The 19,680-nt window shown below is 47.8% G+C and overlaps 1 protein-coding gene across 1 annotated transcript; it reads right to left on the reverse strand.

Annotated features, from left to right (window-relative positions):
- Positions 1–1,239: 1,239 nt before the first annotated feature.
- PGAM1 (phosphoglycerate mutase 1) lies at positions 1,240–18,697 on the reverse strand. The gene is made up of 5 exons (XM_059054792.2): positions 18,125–18,697; positions 8,113–8,791; positions 3,958–4,232; positions 3,090–3,270; positions 1,240–2,298 (listed from the first exon to the last, which is right to left on the reverse strand). Exons 2-5 carry the CDS (start codon positions 8,249–8,251, stop codon positions 2,129–2,131), a joined length of 765 nt encoding a protein of 254 aa, XP_058910775.1. The 5' UTR covers positions 8,252–8,791; positions 18,125–18,697; the 3' UTR covers positions 1,240–2,128.
- Positions 18,698–19,680: the final 983 nt, after the last annotated feature.

Genomic DNA, 19,680 nt, shown 5'->3' on the forward strand with positions numbered 1-19,680 from the left:
CCTGCCCATAAGGCAGGAGTTCTAGCCAGGAGTCTAAGTTGCAAGGAATGGAGACTGCTGTAAACTCAAGTGATGTCAGGACATAGAGTAGTATTAATCTAAGCTGAACCAGCCTGATTTGGGTGAAGAGCACTTGATCAAACAAAATTACCAACTTCTGGTCTAAGATTCAGTACAAGCTGAGTAAACTAACATCCCACCAGGCTACTGGAGACTTAAATTACTAAAGGTCTGCCTAGGATTAATGTGTAGATCAAATAAAAAACTAAACTTGAAAAGCAAGATGCTTAAAAGTACTTAAATTTTGGAATAAGAATTGATTTAGTTGCAGTAACATTCATCTGGGTTCCAGTACTAGTAGTGTACCTTCTGGCAAGTTTCTGTTATCGTTTTCAGCATGTTTCCTCTTATGTAAACTGGGGATACCAGCCCTTTCAGAGGTTGTCAAGATTGGAATTATGTAGGTAACGTACCTTACCAAATGGCTAGCATAGAGGCACTTCATAAGAGCTTTATAGATGGTGTTACTTGCTCCTACTAGAAGAGAAAGGCATTATGGGCTTTCTCACGTTCGTGATCTTTTCAAAGGCCTTAGAGAAAAGGTAAATGTGAGTAGTGCCCCTTCCCTATTACGTATATAATTAGTCAGCCCTCCCTATTCATGGATGTGAAACCTGTGAATACGGAGGGCCAACTGTACTACTCAGTTTTATATAAGGCACTTTAGCTTCTGTTAATTTTCGTATCCACAGGAGTCCTGGAACCAGTCCCCTGCTGCAGATACCAAGGGATAACTGTACATCCCTTTTCTCCTGCATGTGTAATTTTTGAGGTGGTTAATTAGTTGACTGACAGGGTTAAAATTTTAGGGGCCAAAAAGAAAGGTATGGATCAAGTTTAAAAGTTACTAATGAAAACAGGATTGGCTTAAGTCTAGTAAACAAGCATTTACCTTACTCTAAAGAGGGCATAATAGAGTTTCAGAATTTGATTTTCCAGTGTTCGGTAACCAGCACCACTGATCAAGAGCTGTAGAGAGGCAACAGGAATAGAGTTCAGCTCTCCAACACTGAAAACCCAGTGAGATACATGATAACTGGGACCAGGCTATGTAAAGTTGTGACTGGTTGTCCTAAAAGCTCTTAATCTGTCATGCAAGGACTTGGGTAATGAGACATTTCAAGTTGAATGTTCAAGTTCATTTCCTCAGATAAGACATACCACACATGACACAGAAAATATTGCACGTCACTCCTTTATCATACTGACCTGGAAAAAAGATTTACTACAGTTATGCTCAAATGAGTAATGGGCCTAAGTGGTGAGCCAAGCAACCGGAACATGATTCAGAAATCAGGCACAGTGAAAGACACACACTTGGATGTGATCAAGAGGCATTCGCTGCCATAAAACAATAAGGCGGGGGAGGGATTCTAAAACACACAGCAGGATGAACTCCTACACCTTAGAAGTCAAGGAGCTTCTCCCATGACGGTGTAAGGAATGGCTCATTTTCTGATCACATGTGGGAATATTTCAACCGCCACTAGAAACCCCAGAAGGGTTTTTTTTAAGTTTATTTATATATACATATAAATTTTTCTTTTGTAAAAGTAAATGCAACACATAAACATTCAGGATTGATCCCAATCTTTTGGAGTCAGGGAGGAAGTGTTTGATTGAATCACCATGCAGGTTACATTCATCTTCCACTGGAATGACTAAAGCCCCCAGTCACCTGAGAACACTGCCAATAGGCTCTCTTGCTTCTCCTCATTGGTCACACCTTGGCATGGTTCCTCCCTATCCCCTACTCAAGCAGGTCCTTGCTAGTAATAAACCACTAGCAATGCCCTGCCCCAGTTACAACGCTCTTGGATAAGTCTTCCCTTGGCTTGGACTGAGGACCATGTCCCAGAGGTGCCATTCTGACTAGACTGTATGAAGGGAGTGGGTGCAAGAGATAAAATGGCTAAAATGAAATTGGGAGCCGCTGCTCCCCATCTGCAGCTACAGCTTAAGATGCCTACAGATGTCGTCAGTGTGACGTGTGCAGGGGAAAGGTGCAGAGGAATGGATGGGCTTGGGAGGAAGGGTAATCCTTGGGAAAGTTATCTGCTGCTCGACCTCACTTCTTGGCCTTGCCCTGGGCAGCCACAGCCTCCATGGCTTTACGCACGGTCTCTTCATCACCCAGGAACTGCATTGGCTTGATGGGCTTCAAGTTCTTGTCCAATTCATAGACAATGGGAATGCCAGTCGGCAGGTTCAGCTCCATGATAGCCTCCTCGGAGAGACCTGAAAATACACCCCGCTATGATCAGTCAAGCAAGGTATGAATCCACAGACCTCTCCAGCGTTGCTATTCATCCTCCAGGTGGGGAAACAGGTCCTCCAAAGACTTTCGTAGGAATTAAAACAAGACACCCTCCCTTTCTGGTATTTGTCTTAACGGTAATGATCTGTGTTATAGTAGATCGCTCACCCAAGGAATGCCCCCGTAACTTATTTCTCAGTCACTGAAAAGCAAGAAAAAAGGATGAAAGGTATCTCTCCCAAAGTGAGATCTGGAAGCCCATAGTAAAGCAGGACTATACATATCTCAAATGTCCTATGTAGTCCATCCAGGCTGCCAAAACTCAGCACATCTGGGCCTCTAGGCCCTTGGGTGAAACAATTTAAGAGCAAACTGAGATTCATCTGTGGAGTTGTACCAGGTTGTGATTAAGAAAGATTTTCATCAGCAGTTTTGACTGGTAATCCTAGTCTAGAGGTGGGCATCTCAAACTTCCATGTGTATCTGAATTACCTGGGTGATAGATGCATCTTCTCAATCAGGTCTGAAGTGGGACCTGAGGTTCTGCATGTATAACAAGCACCCAGTGGGGTCTGGCCGCCTCTGCTTCTGCAGAGGATGCTTTGAGAAACAAGGAGAGAGTGTGTTTCTACTAGGAGACAATCTGGACTGTCTCTAAGGCTATCAACATGTCCAGCCCTTTCCTGAAGGTCTCCTTCGTACTAAATAAGTCCAGATTAGCGACAGTTCTGCTTTAGCCCTCTTTGAGGGCCCCTCTGAAAAACGTACATACCCTCCAGGTGCTTGACAATGCCCCGAAGGCTGTTGCCATGGGCTGCAATCAGTACTCGTTTCCCTTCCTTGATCTGGGGAACTATTTCTTCATTCCAAAAGGGCAGAGCTCTGGCGATAGTGTCCTTCAGACTCTCACAGGAGGGCAGCTGATCTTCAGTGAGGTCTGCATACCTACGATCCTAAACAACAAAAAATCCAAGCTTATCAGTTATTACCAGTTGCATCTGTTCTGCCTATTTCTCTTCCCCTAAGCGATCAAAGTGATGGGTGAAAGTCTCTCACCAGGGCACTGAGAGCTTGGGAAAGGGGATAATTATTATCCTGCCCCTCCCTCCCCCATTACCCTCTATAGGGAAGACTGACAGTTCAAAAGAAACATAACTTAGGAAAGGAGAAAAAAAAAAGGTAGGCTACAAGGCTCTAACCAATTCACTTTATCTTGCAATTGGCTTAGGAAGGCCCTATCAGCTATGGATGGGTTTTTTTAAAACATGGCAGTAGATGTAAAAAAGATATATTCTTTTTAGATAAACAACATAAACTCTTAACTAAATCTTTTAACAAGTGGAGGTCATTCCTTGGAGAAGGGGGATTACAATTAACTATTTTAGGGAATTTCCTGGTGGTCCAGTGGTTGGGACTCTGCGCTTTCACTCACGAGGGCACAGGTTTGATCCTTGGCTGGGGAACTAAGATCCCACAAGCCCCACAGCCAAAAAAAAAAAAAAAACACACAAGTAACTATTTTATCATAAATTAGAAACTCAGTGGGTCTGGGCAGACCCTAATAAAAGCTAAAAGAGTGAAGCCCAGATTCTAATACCCTGGTCCTGGGTGGAGCAAGTCAAACCTCTGTTTGTCCATACCTTACTGATGTTGCTATAGAAGGGATGGTCAGGCTCCATCGGAGGTGGTGGGACATCATAGGAGCGCCTCCAGATCTTTACCTGGGCCTCACCGTGCTTGGCAGCAGTTTCTGCCTTATTGAGGCCAGTCAGACCCCCATAGTGTCGCTCATTAAGGCGCCAAGTCCTCACCACTGGCAGCCACATTTGGTCAATGGCATCCAGCACTGTCCAGAGGGTCCGAATTGCTCTCTTCTGCACTGAGGTGAAGCAGATGTCAAACTCATAGCCAGCATCTGGAAATTATAAGTTCAAAGTGATAAGCTAGTCAGGTCCACTCTAGAGCAAGAATTTTCTTTCTTTTTGGCCACGCCATGTAGCTTGTGGGATCTTAGTTCCCCAACCAGGGATTGAACCCGGACCCTCGGCAGTAAGAGCTGTAACCAGTGGACCGCCAGGGAATTCCCTAGAGCCAGAATTTTCTTACATATAAATTTCATCACATACAGACAAGCCAAATGAAAATTATTTGGTTAAATATTTTATTTTGTACACCCTAGCAGGAAAAACAATATTCTGCCTTCGGGGAAGATAAAATTTGTTGATTTATGTTACAGTTGACAAGATACTTCCCAGTGGTTCCCCAATAATTCATCTAACCCAAGGCCCAAATGTACTGTCAACCAGCTAACCTGAGATCTGGGCTACTTTTCCCAATCCCCAGAGTGCTGTGCTTAAGCACATTTTAAGAATTTATTTGCTTTAATTCTTTCAAGATAAGGATTCAAAAAACTTGGAATCTTTTAATAAATATAACATCTAATACTTATAGAGAGCTAACCATCTGTCAGGCACTGGACTGAATACTTTGTGTTTTATTTAATCTTCATAACAATCCTATAAGGTTACATCATTACAATCCATCTTACCAGGTGAAAATAGAAACGAGAGGAGTTAAGCAAATTATCCGAGCTCACAGCTATTACACAAAAGAGATTAAAACCCAGGTTGTATGACTCTAAAATCTAACAGGGGACTTCCCTGGTGGCACGGTGGTTAAGAATCCGCCTGCCAAGGCAGGGGAAGCGGGTTCGAGCCCTCGTCTGGGAACATCCCACATGCAGCGGAGCAGCTAAGCCCGCTAGCTGCAACTACTAAGCCTGTGCTCCAAAGCCTGCGAACCGCAACTAAAAACCCCACGTGCTGCAACTACCGAAGCCCACGTGCCTAGAGCCCGTGCTCCGCAACGAGAAGCCTGTGCACCGCAGCAAAGAGTTAGCCCCTGCTCGCTGCAACAAAATAAAGCCCGAGCCCAGCAATGAATACTCAACGCAGCCAAAAATAAATACATCAATAAATTTATTTTTTTTAAATCTAACTCATAACCACCACCTCTAGCTATCTCCATAGTTTGCTAATTTCTAAGGATCCTGATGTTTGTATTTTAGTTACAACTGTCACTTCTGATTGATAATTATTAACACACTTCAGTCCTCTCTAACCTCTGGTCTAGGAGAAATGGGATTTTGAACTCTCAACAATCAGGACACAGCAAGAGCTCTTAGAGGATGCCGACAAAACTAGTTTGTTGCATGAAATTATACCTTCCCTAGAGTATAGAAATCACAATCACAATCTCTTCATCCACAGTTCTTTTCTGCTATCATCAAATTACCTCACTACCCTGAGAATATAATCTACCTACGTCAATTGTTAAACCAAGTTTAAGAGAAGCCACTCATTGGAGAAAGAGCAAATGCTGTGCACTGTCTGATGCATTTGTAAATGAACCTCTCGTCCATACACAGCAGTTACTGAGGGGTGGTATCAAGTTATGTTGGCCCAACCAGTAAGTTACAACTATTTGTCTTACTTCATGTTTCACAAACGATTATTCTCCCTCCCACTTTAATGGGGAGATGGCCCTTTCCTTACGTAATGGGCCAGGAAAACATTCGTTTTCTTCTGTGAGGCTACAAGGCCCTCTTTGAAACTCAGCACAAACTTTCCTGCGTACTGCCTCATGTCGAGGTTGCCAACAGTAATTAATGAAACGTGAAGTGAATTTTCCTGCCAGCCGTTCAACTGAGAATAAGGCCAGTAAGAACTACACTGATGGGGGAAGGGAGAATTAATCACCAAGAAACTCACCACAACCCACAAGGGAAAAGACACAGATTTCATCACTCAGCCTCACTGACAAGTCTTAGTAGACTCACTTACCATCCCCTCCCTAATCTTATGGGGAGGAATGGCTCCCCAATAAAAGGCTGAGTCACTGGGAAGTGACTATCCACAGTGCAAGCCTCAGCTTCCATGCTGAAAAGCTACTGGTTGTTTCACTGCATTTTCCACTTGCAATGGAGTGCTGCACATTGGATACACAAGTCAGTCCCCGAGGAAAAGAGCAGTTCCCATTACAACTCTTAACAGAGGACTCTAAAGCCTCTTCCTTCAACTTGGCCATCAAACAAAAGCATAGTCTAGGACACTCCCAGGGATGGGGTTAGCTGGTGTTGTGCAGTGTGGACTCCATCCGCCCCCAGGAGCAAGACGGCATGGGGAAACTCAGTTCTTGGTAGCTTCCTCCTGAAATCATTCAAGATTTCATAAACCCTATAATACTTAAAGCCCTGGTGACTTTAATGTTATTTTAGGTCTTTTACAGTATTAGGTTATTCACATGGTCTTCATCATTCAGTTTTTGCTTTTGGTCGTTCACTGTTTATCTATCTGTGATGCCCCTAAACAGTTATTAAAATTTTAAATGGGATTTCTTTTGAAACTAATGCTACTAACACTTACTTAAAAACTGAAATAGGGTCTGTCATTTTAAGATATTACAAGTTAAGGCATTTGATCAGTCTTGGAGGACAGCTGCAATTTGCTTTGTCCTAGGCAAGTCACCAGCAAACCACCACAGACCCATACAGTTCTTCCTGCCAGACAGGAGAGAAAATGGCTTCCTTTACCAGCACTTTCCCTATCCTGGCCTCTCCTAACCGGTATGAGGTCACACCAGGCCATCCCAAAGTATTCACACACATCCCCAGCAGGATTACATTTCCCAGACTTTCCGAACCTTTTCTTCATTTCTAAAGGATCTACAGTGAAGGCAAGAAGCTAGAGAGAGCAAATTGGGGCCAAATACCTGATTCACATCAGCCAGGCTTCAGTGACCCTTTTTAATGGCTGCTGCTTTGTCCAGAGGTTAAAAGGGATCAGGGAAGGATGGTGGAAGCACCTCCTCAGCCCAGAGACGCTTTGAATCGCTGGCAGCAGGGAATGCTTCCTTATTAGCGTTTCAAAATCACAAAGAGCTGTCTGCCAGCGGGGGCAAGCCTGGGTAAGCCAGCTTATCTCACTGCCACTTCCACCTTTGCCCGTAACAGCCTACCAGTTCCTCGCACCTACCCGTTACTCAACCCCAGAACAGAGGCCAGGGTGGCACACTAGGAATAAGATGTGACCTTGGAGAAGTCATCTTTCCAATCCTCACTTTCCCAACTAGGAAAGAGGGCCAGGGAGCGACGGGAAGGAGGGAAATAAAACCTGTATAATTTATAGGGCTGTGAAGAGGATCTACTCCAATTCTTCATTCATTCATTCATTCACTCAATTACATTTGTGGACGCATTTTGGACACAGGATTTGCGGAATGCTGTTAAACAGCATTCTACACAAGCACGTGGATGTCTTTGTACCTAGAACCCTGTTGGTCGCCCCCCGCCCCTCCCCGGCCCCTGGGGCCGCGTCACTCCCCCGCAGCGGGGAGAAGCATGTGGCCTGCCGCTTCACCAGGATCCCCAGCGTCCTCTTGAGTAAGCTTGGTTATAGCTGCTGGAAGACACCGGGCATCCCATTTAGCAACCCGTGCCCGAGTTACTAAGTGCTCGGACTAGGAAGAGGAGGAATTTCGCAAGGCTGTGTCGTGGAGAGCGCAGTAAGCTGCGGGGCTACCGCCCGGGTCCTCTTCCTGGCACGGCCCCTCACACTCCGCTGGGTGACCTTGAGCAAGTCGATCCCCCACCCTGGGCCCCTTTTTTCAACTGCAAAATAAACTGTTAGAGAGAAGGCGCTCTCCGGAGGTGTTCGGGGGCGGCCAAGCGGCCCTCACCCAGCGGCGCTTGCCCGAGCCTTCGCAGCCCCCACCCACTGCCCCGGCCCGCTCCGCACCTCGCAGCGCCTGCCCACCGCGCTTCGCCTCCTCGTGCCCGGCCGGGCTCAGGTCGGCGTCGTACCAGCCGCTGAAACGATTCTCCAGGTTCCACGCGCTCTCGCCGTGCCGGATCAGCACCAGCTTGTAGGCGGCCATGGCTGCGGCTCGGGGTGCGGCGCAGACTGGGGATCACCGAGATTCCGTAGTCGCTGTCCTACCCCGGCCGCGCCTGCGCGCTCGCGCTCCACCGGCCGGCTCCCTCTCACTTGCTCGGCCAAATCTTTCCACTGGCTCAGGGCCGCCCTCCGCCCGCCGGATGTACGCATGCGCCCCGTGCGGGCGCTGCAGCCGCCTGGAGGAAGGGGCGCCCTCCAGGACGCCAGGGCGCATGCGGCCTCCGTCGCCGGCCCCGCGTCCGCCGCGGTAGTCACGGAGCGCACGTAAGCGCCGAAGGGAGGTTGAACCTTCGGGCTGTTCCCGGGTGTGCCTGCTGGGCGGAGTGTGGTCATATTGCCGTTATCCATAAGCCCTTCGTTGTAATAAAATGGTCTTTATCATTTGAATCGCGCTTGGCTCGGCCAGGTCACACTTTCCCATCCGTACTCAGGGTGTGATTCACACACCTGTGTTCCAATCTTCACTCTTCCATTTTATTCGCTTTGTATCTCGCTTATCCTCGCTCCGCCCGATCTGTAACTGGACGTAGTAAATACTTAGCTGGTGCCTATCTACCTGGAAGGTGCTCAGTGAATGGTGGTGTCCATGGTGTCCATCAGTGTCCATGGTCATTTCCATGGACACTGATCTCCATAACGACACGGGTTCTGACTGCTGGTTCGAAAGCCATGCTCTTTATCTAACAGAGGGCCTTTTGTCCCACCTTCTAGTTTCTCACAGCCTCTGGCCAGTGCTTCCTGGACCAACCACAGTGAAGCAAATTCTAGGCCGATCAAACACTCCAGGAAGAGAAAGTTACTGCCTGTGCCTGCCTTACACCCAATCAGCAGTTTCAGTTATCTGCTTTATCTGGACAGCTCTCTGGTGCCCATGCCCCTTTTCCTGGTTTATTTCAATCTAGCCACTTTGAGCACCAAACATGAATCAGGCAGTGGACTAGGGTCAAAGATGGGTTGAATGTGTTTTCAACCCTTCATAGCAGGTGAAGTGCAAATAAGACCCACATGGAAACAGCTAACAATGAAATTGTGCCGTGTGCTATATTTTGACAGATTATAGAAAAAATTTTAGCATGCACTCATAAAGCACCTACTACATGCCAGGCAGTGTTATGAGTGCTTTACAAACATTAACTCATTTAATCCTCATATCCTCATGATGATCTTATGAGGCTAGTACTATTGTGTCCCTATTTACTGATGAAGAAACTGAGGGATGAAGTAATTTGCCTAAGGTTAGAGGAACCAAGATTCAGGCCTAGGATGGCTGGCTCCCAAGTCCACGCTTATCTGACCTACTACTCTCTGCGGCCTCCACATATTTGTTGCATTTTAGGCATTTATTGACCTTGAAGAGTGGGAAGGGTTTGAGAGGCAGAGAAGAGGCACTTTGGGAATGACATGAACCAAAATACATAAGACTGACTTTTAGATATGTCATCTACTGTTTGTGAAAGTTTAGCGTGTCAAGTGTTTTAATGTATTATCTCAACCTTCCAGCAATTCATATAATATAGGTACTATTATAGCTCCATTCCACAGATGAAGAAACTGAGGCCTGGGGAAATAATTTGTCCAAAGTCACAGCTTGGAGCAGAAGTGAAGAAGAAACCAAGACTCAAACCGAGACAGTCCAGTGGCCTAGCATGCACTCTAACCACAGTGCTCCACTGCCTTCCTCCTCTGCAGCTGGGAGAAGATGGAAATCAGTGACCAGGGAGGTGACTGGGATGAGGTCCAGCACTAAAAGCTGCACTTGGAGCTTACAGTTGCCCAGGGCTGCAAAGCGAGAACTGTCCTGGAAGGCTTCCTTGTTCAAGCTCCTGGCATGGCCCACATGGGGGACCTTGGAAGAATCCCTCTTTGGAAGCTCTCCCTCTGGTCATTCCTCTGCTTGGTCATCCCAGTACTGATGCCCAGGCCCTCCCAGGGCTTTTCACACCAGCAAATAGCCATAAATAATAATAATGTATTATTAACATATTAATAATAAATACTATTAGCAATGTGACCAAGAAGACAAAAAAGATTTAATGAGGTACTGATTTAGAGCATATGAATCTGAGGGTCTATGGACAGATTTCCTCTCCAGGAGAATGCCTGGTAAGGGATCCCTTGCCCACTGGGATTGGAACTGAGCAGATAACTAGAATACTTTGGGCAGCAGGCCAAGTGCTTCTGTGCCGCCAGCCTTGGGAAAGAGCCCGGGAAGTCCTACTTTATTGCTTTCACCAACCCCCTCTGCCTCCAGAATGGATCTCTCATCTCCTTGGAATTCTGAGGAGCTCTGATTAACTCACAGCATATCTACCTTGGAGCATCAGAGATTTTTTTATGTATATGCCAGATCCACTCAACTAGAAACTCCTTGAGGGTGGCTACCACATCCCTATTTATACACCCATACACAAGCACTAAGCATGATGCCTTTGCCCATGGCCAACTCCCTGAGTGTCCTTGAGTGTCAGAGCTAGGAGAGACCTTGATAATTCTCCACTGCAAGTCCCCACCTCCAGCCACCTCCACTCCACATGTAACAGGTGATGAAAGTGAGGTGAGCCTTTCAAAAGCACAGGAGATGAGCAGGGGAGTGGGTTCATCAGTGAGAAGTCAGAGGTGATCCACGGAGAAGGGCCCCAAAGTTGGGGCTTGCTGTGTCAGGGAAAGGCAGGAGCCCAGAGAAATCCAGAAAAGAAGGGGACCGGGGGGGAACCACGTGAGGACTGTGAAAGCTTTGCAGCTGGAAGTCAGAATTCTTGGGCAGAGATTGGGATTCATTCAGCATCTACCACAGCATCACAAATCTGGGAAGAAGCTTAGAGCCTATCAAACCAAGATTTCTCAAATGACAGTAAAGGGTAAGGATAAACCAGTGTATGTTGCCCTCTACTACGTTTTTTTTTTTAAATCTTAATTGTTATCTCTCCTGAACACAAGACACATAGACATTTGTCAGGGCTGATTTCTGGGCCCTTCTAAAGAAGTGGGTGGATACAGGAGCACATTCACATAACCTGAGAACCAAGCAGTGTGAAGGCTCTGATCACAGCTGGGGGCGCATTTGGGGGAGCAGCCTGAGGGACCCACTGCACAGCTCCCAAACAGGTCACCTCCTTCCCTCCCTGCCCGGCAGGGAGTAACTATGGCCAAATAAGCCCTCCTTCCTGCATGGTGCATGGGGGTGGGGGCCTGTGCTCCGGAGCCTTCTTTACTCTCATCTCCTGGTCAGGGACATTCATCAGTGACACCTCTCATCTCTTCCTGGGGCCCCCAGCCAGCCTCTAATCCCTGAACTCTTAGGGCAGACAGCCTCCCTTCTAGCTCAGTGCTCTAATTCCTCAGGCCTCAGGGAAATTCCCAGGACTCGAACAGCTTCCAACCACAAAGCTTGTTGGTTCAGCTGCTGCAAAAACTCAGATAATCAGTGATCACAGCCCCATTTCCCTCGTTTGTCCCTTAAAATAATAAAGGCCCCTCTCAAGCTTCCCTTCCCATTTATTTTTTTCTGCAGAAGGATAACGCCCTTATCAAGTATCAAACATTCAGTGAAGGACCCGATTTAGAATCCCAGTGGGGCGAAGGCGTTTTCTGCTGGGTGGAAGGTGGGGCGGGCGGCTGCCGTTCAGCCCACAGGACTCCCCATCAGGACACCACGTCTTTATTTGTTCAACATCTTGCAAACTCATCGCGTGATGCTCAGATCTCCCCAGCTCAGCTGGTGCCTCAGGAGGAGAGGACTCCTGCCTTGGAAAGTGAACCCAGATGATTGTGGCTCATGTCTCAAGACTCTGAGCTTCTAAGAGAGGAAGCACGGCTTCAAGGAAAGGTAAAACACATGCTTCACAGCCTTCTACAGTTGCCATCTGAAGATAGAGCTGGAACTGGCTGGAACTGGCTTCCTAAAGCTCCCCTGACAAAACCCTTTCTTCTCCAACCTCAGAACGCAGCTTCAGACTTGAGTGTCCAGCCCAGCCATAGTAAAAACCCTTCTCCCCGGATTATGGAACTCTCAGTCTCTGAAAAGAAACCACCGCGTGTGCACCAGGTCCTCTGCCTCTAGGCCCTGCGTATGAGAACTATGATGATAAAAATGCTCAAAACAGGGCAATAAGCCAACCCATCGATTCTCCTTCACATCAAACTGTTTTCCTAGTCTATGTTTCTTTGGATTAAATTCTAAGTGTAAAACAGACATTTCATTAATTGGAGATGTCTGGTTTTTGTGATTAGCAGTAAACTTTTGATGTTTGACTGCATGGGTTTTTGGAGGGGTTTTGTGTTTTTTTATTTTGTCTTTTCAGCAAACACAATTATGTATCCTGGCTCCTCCCTTACCTTCCCAGAGCAGTTCCTCAGAGCTCTCTGAGAGGCTGTTTCCCTGGCTCTAGTCCTCAGTAAGGTGCCCAGATAAAATTTCATTCACTCCTAGGTCCTATTTTTGATTTGATATGTGACCTTCCCCCAGGCCAGGACCTTCCCCTGTTATACAACTAATTTCCCTTGTCCCTTATTGGGATCAGCCCAGGCCCAGGATTTGGAGGGAAGATGACAGAAACTGGACCTGATTGCCACTGCCTGGACCAGGCAGGTGTCTCGCTCCAAACAGCCCCTAAATCCCTCTGGAGATTTAACCCCTTGAGAAACATGGTCCATCGTTAAACGCCCCTGTGGGGGAGGGGTGAATGGTTTAAGCCAGCTGTCAGTCGAAGAAAAAAAAAAAGTTCTCATACCCCAAAGACTGTCCTGTTGCCATGGCAACAAGTAACCACCCCAAAGGGTTTTAAACCATTTAAGCAACGATAGCTCATCTCCCTTTAATTGAACAATGACAGTTTGCCTCGGGGACCACTCTTCTGTAAGCCAGCCGATCAGCAACAGCCAGACTTCAGTTCACCAGCCAATGCCTAAGCTCTCCCTTCCCTAAGCACGCCCATCACTGACCTTCACACCTCACAGCACCGCATAGAGGGTCACTTCCCTGCTCCACTCAAGGAGATTGCCCCACAGACAGTGCTCTGTCTTCCTGAAGTAAGTCAGAGATTCAGCTTTTTGTTTCAGCTGTTGAGAGGTGGTATCTTCCATAGACACCCTCCACTCATATTCTGGAATGTCACCTCCCTGGGAGTAATTTCTCCTCCCTTCTAAGGCTATTGCTACTCTCTGTGATGTCTGGGTTAATTAGCAAAAGACCAGCCCTTCTTCTAGACCAGGCTCCCATGAGGATGGGATTTCAGATCTCTCAGCTGGGAAACTGAGCAGTCCACAGTCTGCACAACTGCACACTGCAGCCCTGCTCATCGCTCATAACCGGTCAGTCAGTGAGTGCCGCCCATTCCACCTCCTGAACATATTTTTCAATCTGTCCTCTCCTCTTTGCTCCTACCGCTACTGCTTTGGCGTCAGACCTCATTGTTCCTTGCCTGTACTGGTGCAGTAGTCTCTAACGAGCACCCACCTCTAGAGCACACATGTTATGCTACCCCTAGCCTCTGTGCCTTTGCAGCTGCTGTTCCCTCGGCCTGGCCCATACCTCTAACTTTCAGGTCAACTTCAAGTCACTGTGCAGCTCCAATGTCACTGCAATGGACTGAATGTTTATGTCCTCCCTAAATTCATCTGTTGAAATCCTAACCCTCAATGTGATGGCAGTGGGAGGTGGAGGCTATAGGAGGTGATTAGGTCATGAGGGCTCATGGGATTAGAACCTTATAAAAGAAAGCCCACAGTGCTCCCTTGCCCTTTTTGCCCTGTGAGGACACAGCAAGAAGACAGCAGTCTATGGATCAGGAAGTGGCCCTCACCTGACACTGAATCTGCCTGTACCTTGATCTGGGGCTTCCCAGCCTCCAGAACTGTGAAAAACAAATTTCTGATGTTTATAAGCCACCAAGTTGATGGTATCCTGTTATAGCATCCCGAATAGACCAAGACTGTCACGTTTTACCTGAAAGCTACCCCTAACTCTCCTCTGAGGCCTACCCACACCCAGCCGGGCTCGGGGCTCCCGTCCTCCTGGACGTACCTGGATGATGGCACTGATCATCACCACCGGGTTTTTTTGCTGTCACCCCAACCAGCCTGTGAGTGCTGGACGTGAGAACGAGGCTACTTTCATCTCTTTGTAACTAGCTGGTCATGAGGAAAAGGACTTGAGAGAAAAGTAAGTTACAATTCCAACTCTACCATTTAATGCTGTTGGGAACTTTTAAGCAAGTTACTTGACTTTCCACAGCTTTGGTTTCTCCATCTGTAAAATGTGGATAATGATGTGAAAGGAAAATCAAAATGGAGTCAGTGTTGCTAAGACAGCACTCTGAAATGGAGCTGGGAGGCCTTTGAGGAAGTGTGACTTATGCATGTCTCGGCCTGGATAGAAATCTGACCTTCTGAGCACTTATTACCTTAATGCAGGCATCCAGGACATCTGCCCAATGTTCCAGAAACTTAAGGTATTTATCAGACCCTTACCCTAAAACACTTGTGACAGCCTATCCTTTAAGGACAAACATTTCCTTTCTTGTGCCAGAGTGCAGCCTATGGCTTTTGCCTTTAAAATCCCCTGACTCCCTTCCCTGGAACACTCTTTAGGTTTCACCCAAATTTGTGTCTCCAGAATTGCAATTCTTAAGAACAAAATAAACTCTTATCTTATTTGCAGCCTTGTATGTGTGTGTGTGTGTGTGTGTTTATTGTTGTTATTGTTGTTTGGTTGACAATAATAACACCTCCTGCACAGCCTGGTTGTGAGGACTCAGCAGGATCATGAGTGTAAGATGCTTCCAAAACTTCCTATTAAAATTCAGACCCCTGGGACTTCCCTGGTGGCACAGTGGTTAAGAATCCACCTGCCAATGCAGGGGACATGATTTCGAGCCCTGGTCCAGGAAGATCCCACATGCCACAGAGCAACTAAGACCATGTGCCACAACTACTGAGCCTGTGTGCCACAACTACTGAAACCCATGTGCCTAGAGCCTGTGCTCCACAGAAAGAGAAGCTACCACAATGAGAAGCCCACGCACTGCAGGCGAAGAGTAGCCCCCATTCACAACTAGAGAAGGCCTGTGCACAGCAACGAAGACCTAATGCAGCCATAAATAAATAAATTTATAGAATAAAGTTTTTCAAAAAATTCAGACCCCTTAGCCTGGCCCTCAAGGACAGACAGGATCTGCTCCCAATCTACTTTGCCAGTTTTACTTTCAAAAACTCACCTTCTCATCAAAGATAGACCTCTGACAGTGACTTCCCTGGTGGCCCAGTGGGTAATACTCCACGCTCCCAATGCAGGCGGCCTAGGTTCAATCCCTGGTCGGGGAACTAGATCCCGCATGCATGCCACAACTAAGAGTTTGCATGCCACAGCTAAGGAGTCCGAATGCCGCAACTAAAGATCCCGCGTGCTGCAATTAAGACCCGGCGCAGCTAAAATAAGTAAGCAAATAAATAAACTATTTTTAAAAAAGAGAGAAAATTGGTTACATACCTAAAGGTCAGCTTATTAAAAAAAAAAAGATAGCCCTCTGACAGTCCTCTTATGTGGGGGCATCTTCTTAGACCCCCCAAACCTTTACCCAAACCTCTCTTGTGCCTCTAGCTGAGCTCAGCTAATGTCATGTATTCATTTGGCAAATAAATGTGTTGCACTCCTACTATGTGCCAACACTGTGGTGGGCTCTGTGACAAAAGAGTGGACCAGAGGGACTTCCCTGGTGGTGCAGTGGTTAAGAATCCTCCTGCCAGGGCTTCCCTGGTGGCGCAGTAGTTGAGAGTCCGCCTGCCGATGCAGGGGACACGGGTTTGTGCCCCGGTCTGGGAGGATCCCACGTGCCGCGGAGCGGCTGGGCCCGGGAGCCATGGCCTCTGAGCCTGTGCATCCGGAGCCTGTGCTCCGCAACGGGAGGGGCCACAACAGTGAGAGCCCCGCGTACCGCAAAAAAAAAAAAAAAAAAAAAATCATCCTGCCAATGCAGGGGACATGGGTTTGAGCCCTGGTCCAGGAAGATCCCACATGCTGCAGAGTAACTAAGCCCATGTGCCACAACTACTGAGCCTGTGCTCTAGAGCTCGTGAGCCACAACTACTGAAGCCCACACACCTAGAGCCCATGCTCTGCAACAAGAGAAGCCACTGCAATGAGAAGCCCGCATAAAAAAAAAAAAAAAAAAAAGAGTGGACCAGAATGGTTCCTTTTCTCAGGGGGTTCACAATCAGTGGGAGGCAGAGAAGCAAAATGCAATTCTTTTTATTTATTTTTGGCTGTATTGGTTCTTCGTTGCTGCGCACGGGCTTTCTCTAGTTGCAGCGAGCGGGGGCTACTTTTTTTTTTTTTTTTGGTGGTACGCGGGCCTCTCACTGCTGTGGCCTCTCCCTCTGTGGAGCACAGGCTCCGGACGCACAGGCCCAGCGAGCGGCCATGGCTCACGGGCCCAGCCGCTCCACGGCATGTGGGATCTTCCCAGACCGGGGCACGAACCCGTGTCCCCTGCATCTGCAGGTGGATTCTCAACCACTGCGCCACCAGGGAAGCTCGGGGGCTACTCTTCACTGTGGTGCACAGGCTTCTCATTGCAGTGGCTTCTCTTGTTGCGGAGCACGGGCTCTAGGTGTGAGGACTTCAGTAGTTGTGGCATGCGGGCTCAGTAGTTGTGGCTCGCAGGCTCTAGAGCTCAGGCTCAGTAGTTGTGGCGCACGGGCTTAGTTGCTTCGCAGTGTGTGGGATCTTCCCAGACCAGGGATTGAACCCATGTCCCCTGCATTGGCAGGAGGGTTCTTAACCACTGCACCACCAGGGAAGTCCAAGACTGGCTTTATGGGAATCAGGATGCCAGGCAGTGGTGATCACACTGTCTCTCCTTACCCAGACTCCCTTCTGCCAGCCATGGACACCTGCTGCCAGGTGGGAAGAAAGGGTGGACTCCACCTTGGAGACAGTTCTCCCTTTGAGCAAGGGCGCATCTGCCATGCCCAGATACGGGTCCTCTCTACACCAGAAGGGAAACACACTTCCTCTTTAGTATACCCGGCCATTCACTCATGCCCCTGTGCCAGGCACGGTGCTAAGCATTTGGCACATGTGATCTCATTTCAGCCTCCAAACAGCAGCCCCATTTTCAGATGAGGAAACTGTGGCTTAGAAAGGTCAGCTGCCTGCCCATAGGCACACCTAGGATGTGGTTCCAAATGCAAGCTTGCCTAAGCCCAAAGCCTGGTTGTTGACACCGTTTCAACAGTTAGGAAAATGTTCTGGAGCAGTTGCAACTCCACTGCCAGGGTCATGATGGGCTGCCCAGGGTGACAAAGCCCTTCTCCCCCCACCAGAGCTTGAGCCCTAAGTCAAACATCCAAACCATCGCTTCCTCTTTGTTTAGGGCAAGAGGCTAAGCATCAACTTCCGTTTCCTCCTGCCTAGTGTCATAACAGATTACAGCCCCAATGACCTAAAAAAGGCCTTCCTGCTGGCCCTGGGCTCAGTGCTTTGGACGCAGAAGCCCTGTTCCTTCTACATGAGCCTCAAGGAGGCTTTTAAGAGCGGTGGCTACAGAGGGTGCTCCTTGGCTACGAGTTGAATCTCCCAGCTTTTGCCTATTGATCGCCTGTGTGACCTTAGGGGTGTCACTCAACTCCTTGGAACCATATTTCCCCATCTGTGAAGTGAGGACACGTGCTCTGTCCTCCTCACTTAGATAGTAGCTGAGAAGCTGTTTTGTTACTCAAGGAGAGTGTTTTGGATTATAATAATGAGCTCACATTTATTGCCTTCTCATTATATGCAAGGCAGTGTTAAGCACTTTTACATGTGTTTATCTTATTTAGTTCTCATAAACCCTATGGGTAGGGTAGGCATTCTTACCTCCGTTTTACAGATGAGGAAAACTGAGGCTCAGAGAGGAAGACGACTGGCTCAAGGTCAGACAGCAAGTGGTAGTACTTGAATTCTAATCCTGAGGGTCTGACTACAGGACCCATCCTACAAACGTGAGTGGTTCTTATTAGCCATATATATGTGGCTAGTCATGGAGATGGCCACTGCCTCTGGGTGGAAGATGTTGCTGGAATTCAGGGTCGAGGTGGTTAGTCCTTCACAAAAAAGGTGAACCCTGGGGTGCAGGGTGGGAAAGAGTGTGCTCAGGCCATCTGGATGCCTCTTGTCCCCTCTCCTGGCATCACATGTCTTCTTGAGGAGGCTCTGAGCAGATGCCTCAGGGTGGAGGGCCGGCAGGGAGGCTGTGGACCTCCAGTGCTCATTCTAGACTGACGGTTCGTCCAGGGGCTGTATCCAATCATGTCGCAGACTCGGTTTGCAGGCCCGCAGTGTCTACTGTCTAGGAAAAGGATAGGAAGGCTGCCACTACCCTGGGCCTTTTCATCTCCGCATCTGATTTGCAAAACCCCAGCCGCTCAGCCATTGTTGCTGTTTGCAGCTGTCTCTGGTACGGTTTTGGCTTTAACTGCTTGTTTGCAGAGCTCCCTCTGGTGGCAAAAGTGCACCATGGCACCCTTTACAAGGTACCACTAACAACATTTACGGAGCTGTACGCATTTTGACAAACATACCTTTCGCATTGAAACCACAGAGAGAGCAGCCCAATGTGTTCAGTAGTATTATTACCACTTTAAGGAATATGAAATGCAGACTCAGAGAGGTTAAATCCTTGCTCCGTGTCATGTGGAACGTAAGTTCAGACTCGAACCCAACACTTAACGTCTGTCTTCTCTCAAGTAACTGTCTCCACATCTGGCCTCTGGTTGTGAGCACCGGCTTGCTTACAATAGTTTCCAGACGGCTTCCTCTTCCTCCTCAGGCCACCAGTTCCTTTTTGTCAGACTTACAATCCAGCTCTCAGCCTGTGTCCCGGGAATGGGGCCCGATGGGAGGAGTCGGTGGTGACTCGTGCAGCTGAGTCAACGCTCAGCTGCCTTAGCTGCCTTTGCTGCAGTGATGCTTTCTCATGTTAACAGTCTTGATGCCCCCTCTGCTCTGTGTTCAAGGACGACTTTTTACTTTTCGTAAACCAATGAAGACTAATATATACACAGAAAAGTGCACAAATGATAAGTGTACAGCTCAATGAGTTATCACGCAGTGAATACATCCATGTAAACTCCCTTCTGATAAAAAATTAGAATATTACCTCTGTGCCCACTCTTAGCTGTTACCACCATGAAAAGTGCTATCCTGACTTCTAATACTGTAGATTAGTTATGGCTGGTTTCGAGCTTCAGGGGAGCCAGTGTGGCTGGTGAGGCCCCTGGTTCATAGCTAGTGCCTTCTTGCTTTGTCTTCGCATGGTGGAAAGGGCTAAGGCATCTCTTTCATAAGGCACCAATTCCTTTCATGAGGGTCCACCCTCACGACTTAAACACCTCTCAAAACTCCACCTCCTAATACCATCATCTATGGGGGTT

The sequence above is a fragment of the Kogia breviceps genome, chromosome 2 (genome assembly GCF_026419965.1).
Source record: "Kogia breviceps isolate mKogBre1 chromosome 2, mKogBre1 haplotype 1, whole genome shotgun sequence".
Taxonomy (NCBI): Eukaryota; Metazoa; Chordata; class Mammalia; order Artiodactyla; family Physeteridae; genus Kogia; species Kogia breviceps.